This window comes from Lingula anatina, chromosome 1 (genome assembly GCF_051362555.1).
Source record: "Lingula anatina isolate TDL-2025a chromosome 1, LinAna3.0, whole genome shotgun sequence".
Lineage (NCBI taxonomy): Eukaryota > Metazoa > Brachiopoda > Lingulata > Lingulida > Lingulidae > Lingula > Lingula anatina.
The window spans coordinates 3,133,586-3,139,024 of record NC_141767.1 but is presented as its reverse complement, the minus strand read 5'-3'; the positions used below and the strand labels follow the sequence as shown (position 1 = coordinate 3,139,024).

The following is a 5,439-nucleotide window of genomic DNA, read 5'->3' as shown; positions in this document are numbered from 1 at the left end:
AACTCATCCTTACTGATTGTTATCCGCTATATAGTCATCGTAACCGCTACTTCATTAAACATAACAGTCATAGCACTTGTTATTTTCCCTCTAGCCCAGGTAAATCTTGTCCCTTACCACACCTTTAACCGAGGTATTCACTGTAGTTCGGAGAATTTCATCAAAAGGACAGGTGAGGTGACATGACGTCATTTCCGACTATGTTACAATGACCCAATTGCGGTTGAGATGCCCGTGTCTAAATTGTGGGCCAGTTGACATTCTATACTTATACAGCCGCGAACACAAAGTTATTTTCATAATGATTTTGCGTTTGTCACCAGTTGGATAGCTAGGGCCATAGACAACAAGACAGGTGACAGAGTTACCGAGGCATGAACTGCGCAGTTTATTTTTAGTAAACAAAAGTTCTATATATAGAACTACACCGGTACCAATTATTGTTTATCGTAGTGATAAGTACACTGTGTACTCACCCACTCCCTTCCGCGTTCATCATGATCAACCCTTTTCTAGGCCCAAAGACCCAAATAAATAAGTCACTGAACAACATAGCCTAAGTCAATAGCAGACTTGTTTTTCAGACTGTTGACAGGGAAAACTATTTTTATGAATCTCCAGCGAAACGTGATTGGCTACTTGTAGGCAGTGTCCACCGTTAACACTTTTTTATTGATTATAGAAGCCTGCATATAAAGACTCACGCTCAAGGTCTTTTCATTTTACAGATTGTGAAGTTCACAAGTTAAGTAGATACCACAGCAAAGTGAGAATGGTGACTAACGAGGACCAGAAGGTAGGTGCAGTATACCACTGTTTTGATTTACACTATTTGCATTGGAGGTTCATGATGCATCATAGCTGCATATAGTCTATGTCCTTAGGACTTTCCGTTCTCCTTTGTATTTCGACTTCCAGTCTCCACAACGGTTATTGAATTTTTAATACCTACTAGATCTGTTTTAAGTTGTTTTTAAATATATAATTTATTCTGTGGCTTAATTTAGCACACTTAGTATCTGTCGCTGACAGTTGCAGAGACTACAAAAGGGGTTTTTGTGGACAGCGTAACGAATCGTTTTGAAGGTTGATCAGCGCTTTCCAGAAAACATTATCAGTGTAATATGCAACGGAACTAAGCTAATTGCTCTATTATGATAAAACAAATGTGCAATTTCCACATTGAATGATCGTATTTCTGTAAATCACAAAAATAAACTAATTGGTTTTATATCGCTCCAGGTTCCATCATCTGCATTGTTCAACCTGTTACAATCAAGTCCGAAAGTTACGGAACGCAACACCAGCGGGCTGATCCCAGATTTACCCTATATGAATGAAGAACCAATGTCTGTGGACAGTAGACAGGTGCTCCCTGACATTGACTGCCTTTTCAATGACATTCGCATAAACAATGAAGCAAAAAGGTGCATAAAAGTAGAAATTCCAAATGATTCCGAATACAGTGCATTCCAGTTGGAGGAGAGCAATCTTTTGGACCTGGACCAGCCTCTCCAGGGTGATGAAGTAACTTTCTATGACGAGTCCTCCTTGTATCTTAACACTAACGTGAAAGTTAAAACAGAAGTGCAATACTACAACACAACAGACGACATCGCAGCAGACGAGAAATTTCAGCTGCAAAGAATGGAATCGATGGTGTTTGAGCAAGTCAGTAAAGACATTGAATTCGCCTGCAAAATCTTAGATATACCTGAAGGTAAGACATTTTTTCTTTATTTCAAGAGAATTTATTGAGAATACCTATTTTGTATCTGTAACTGCGTAGAAAACATGCAGGCAGCACTACAGGCAGTGATTTTTTTTATAAACTTTTATCTAGGTCGGTAAACAAGCCCGCCAGCTAAATATTCAGGTGTTCTCCACTCCATATCACTTCTTATGACAATTCACTGTATCATTATGTGCCAAATGTGTGGTTTACTGTTACTGAGGCGTAGAATACAGGCAGCCCTCATTGCCATGCAGACATGGTGTATTTTGGCTAACCGCCAAGTCTACCGGGGCTGAGACAAAAAAAAAAAAAAAAAAAAAATTGACATGAACTTGACACCCTAAGGAATAAAAACTCTTTCAATTTCAATTTTCTTTTCAAGAAAGCAACCCTGGCCTTGTAAATTTGACCTTGCCATTCACACGCGTGAAGCGAAGAGATAAACAAATTTATCTGAGACCCTTACCGCAGCTTCTCTTCGGTTTCATTAAATAAACTTTTGTTCTCAAACAAGAGCAGAGATAAGCCAGCAATAACATTAGGCGCGTGACTCGTGTTTTAAGATATCATATTTCTGTACAGTTATAATGATAAACACATTGTTAACCAAAGTGAAAAAGTCTAAAAATAATATTCATTGTTTTCTGCAGACCCATCATGCTGGACGGTAGATAATGTTCAGAAGTGGGCAGTGTGGACGCTGAAGCAGTACAATCTCCTCTCGTATCACGCGGAGAGTTTTCGGTTGCCAGGGAGCACGTTACAAGCCATGACAGAGGCCGACTTCGCCAGACATTCCCCCCAAGCGGGACCAACCCTATACGCTCAGTTAGAAATATGGAAAAATGGTATGTATACATATAACTGTATTAATCAATTGCTTACAATATTTTTTTTATTTGCTTCGTTTTTTCTACTACCATCAAGTGTTGCATATAGTTCAACCTCCCCATTAAGAATTGGACATAGCATTTTTCCAAAAGCATAAATGTTTCTCTCTTTAATTTCAGCTTTCAAGTGCAATATGTCGTCGAGCTCAAGCACGGCATCTCTGTCCCCTTCTTATTATCCCAGCTACTGTGGCCCTCTGGTGACAGATTTTGGTACTATGCAGTCCACTTCCCAGGATCCGTTCCTGGGTAGTGTCCCCGAACGCCATACGGTGTCTCCCCACCCAAGCGAGGACAGCCTGGACAGCCATGGCAGCTCATACTGCTCCACTGATGTGGGATTTTCCTCAGGTATGTAAAAAAGCAGAGAAGAACAAAGCGTATAATTGGTGACTTGTCTTGGTGATTAACAACCGAAAATTAATTTACCTATCTTTAAAGAATGTCTCCCACCAGAAAAAAATCATAAAAACAATCCACCCACTCTCCAGGGGGATTGAACTATGAAGTCAGCTGTTTGTAAAATTAATTTTATTGGACTCTTGACTCGGACTCGTGACTGTTGCAAAGACAAGCACATAGGATCGTTTTACGATGAATCACGATATTGAGAACGAACCCTGGGACAATTGTTTCAGGCACGCAGGGAGCTCGCTCACATACCACGATTAAAGTGAAAGACATGAGGAAGTAAAATTGCTTAAAATGGATATATCACCTCTAGCGACGGTGGTGAAATATTGCAAGTCAGTATAATGAGTATCACTCGTAACCACGCGTTTCCTGTCATGACGTGACTTGATAAATCAACTTCTGCTAATTTCAGATAAAGGCGTTGAAACGACCTCTAGCGGCAGACACACCATTCATTTGTGGCAGTTTTTGAAAGAGTTGCTCATGGAGCCTGGTTGCTATGGCAACTGCATAAGATGGGTGGACCGATCAAAAGGTAAACGGGTTGACATTGTCTTGTAGTTCTTTAGTTTTGTTAGAGTTTTTTATGTAGAAAAAGTGTAAATTTGGGTTTTTTAACACGAAAAAAGGTACATGTTCAGATTTAAAACAAGACGCAAACACTTAAAATGGTTCCCGAAGTAACGATGCATTTTTAAAAATTCTATTTGCAGGTATTTTTAAGATTGAGGATTCCGTCAAGGTAGCGCGTCTGTGGGGGAAACGCAAGAACAGACCAGCAATGAACTACGACAAACTTAGCAGATCTATTCGTCAGTATTACAAGAAAAGAATTATTAGGAAAACTGAACACTCCAAGAGACTGGTATACCAATTTTGCCCAGGCTATTTGTAAACTTTACAGTGACATTTCCAGAACTATATATACCAGTTCTGCTCTGATAATTCAACCGTGACGCAGAAGGAAGTGGGCGTGAACCCAGCCATTGCCCCCACGGTACCAGAACTGACCAGGGAGGTATGAGGACCATCCTATGCACTTTACAGACCCCCCCATCCCCCAGGGGAGGAGCAACCACTGTTGTCTTATGTCTCAATTGTCACCCATAAGTAAGGAAAGTAGGGGGAGATCTGATCAAAGAAAAAAGGAAACTAGTTTGTTTTAAATGCCAAAGACATCTTTACGCTAATTAAATTGGGCATAATTAAGCTCCTAGTGACCAAGGCTTGTGCAGGTTACCAACCACCTGCCTGGCTACAAATGTCTGGTGCTTTTTTAAAAGATTTAAAATATTTTTAAAAAGATTTAATGCATATAGATGAGACACAAGAACAAGATGTAGGGAAATGATCTCGAAGAGCTATTTTTATAAAGAGAATTCTTGTTTTGATATGCAAAATATTCAAGTGCCATTTATCTTTGTACAATATGTAGATATCAATTCCTGTCGACCATGTGCGCCCATATTTTAAAATCAGTACAGCATTAATTCTACTTCGTTGATCCGCACAAGTCGCGTACAATCACTGTAAAAGCTGTATACATGTACATAGTGTATCTATATTGTAAAAATTGTATTTTTTATGACGAAGACACCAAAGACAATTTGATGGCCAAGATGCAAAAAGAAACGAGATGCGTCATGTATTATATTTCAAAGATATGTTCCGTATTGCATCAAGCTGTATCTACGACTTACTCGATCACCAGATCGTTTTTTAAAGCAATAAAAGAACAAGTTCACAGAAATGGAGTTTACCTTGTGCGTTTCATTTCATGTTTTAATTGTAACGAAGAGGTTTAAAAGTTAAGTGAGAGAATTATACAGTACCTGCAAAGATAGAGCGAGTATTGTTATTGATAAGCATTTAACGAATTGAATCGAGATTTAAAAAATCAGAAATTAGCCTCATGTGGAATTAAGTATTGGAAAAACGTCATTAATTTAGACAAAATCTCTCAACAACTCGATATGGCAAGAACACTTCGCTTGTATAAGACGGATTTTCAAAGATTAATTCAGGAAATGCGTTTTGGTGTATCATCATGAGTGAGTGAAAAAGAAAGTCCGTAAAATTAACAAAGCGTAACATCGTAAACGGGATCAAAATTCGAGTGTCTGGCGCCAAGACACCCCCCCCTTCCTCATCTTTACCATCAGTGTCTTAGAATACACCTTGTTTAAAACAATTCAAACACGTTTATTGATAAAAATATCGACATACAAAATCAAAAACTCTGAATAATATTGAAAGATGACCACCCGAAATTTAAAAGTGTTTTGAATAGGGGTATGGAGGATGTGAAATTGGCATTGTTTTCTGAGAGAGAATTACATCAAAAACATTTTCCCCTCAAAATTCGTCTACATACCCTTATGTATAGTATTAAAAACTCTT

At 38.7% G+C, this 5,439-nt stretch overlaps 1 protein-coding gene across 1 annotated transcript; it reads left to right on the top strand.

Moving 5' to 3' along the window:
- The first annotated feature begins 260 nt into the window (after nucleotides 1-260).
- On the top strand, nucleotides 261-4,793 carry LOC106154751 (SAM pointed domain-containing Ets transcription factor). Its single transcript, XM_086999345.1, has 7 exons — nucleotides 261-355; nucleotides 729-796; nucleotides 1,243-1,720; nucleotides 2,386-2,583; nucleotides 2,746-2,976; nucleotides 3,452-3,574; nucleotides 3,753-4,793. The coding sequence occupies exons 2-7, from the start codon at nucleotides 773-775 to the stop codon at nucleotides 3,932-3,934; spliced, it is 1,236 nt and encodes a 411-aa protein (XP_086855471.1). The 5' UTR covers nucleotides 261-355; nucleotides 729-772; the 3' UTR covers nucleotides 3,935-4,793.
- The last annotated feature ends 646 nt before the right edge of the window (nucleotides 4,794-5,439 follow it).

What these genes read in the sequence shown, in the direction of transcription:
- LOC106154751 (XM_086999345.1), top strand. Translation starts at nt 773, where the DNA reads ATGGTGACTAACGAGGACCAGAAG. An exon ending in AATCTTAGATATACCTGAAG is followed by an intron (nt 1,721 to 2,385) that starts GTAAGACATTTT and finishes TGTTTTCTGCAG; the next exon opens with ACCCATCATGCTGGACGGTA. An exon ending in TGATGTGGGATTTTCCTCAG is followed by an intron (nt 2,977 to 3,451) that starts GTATGTAAAAAA and finishes TGCTAATTTCAG; the next exon opens with ATAAAGGCGTTGAAACGACC.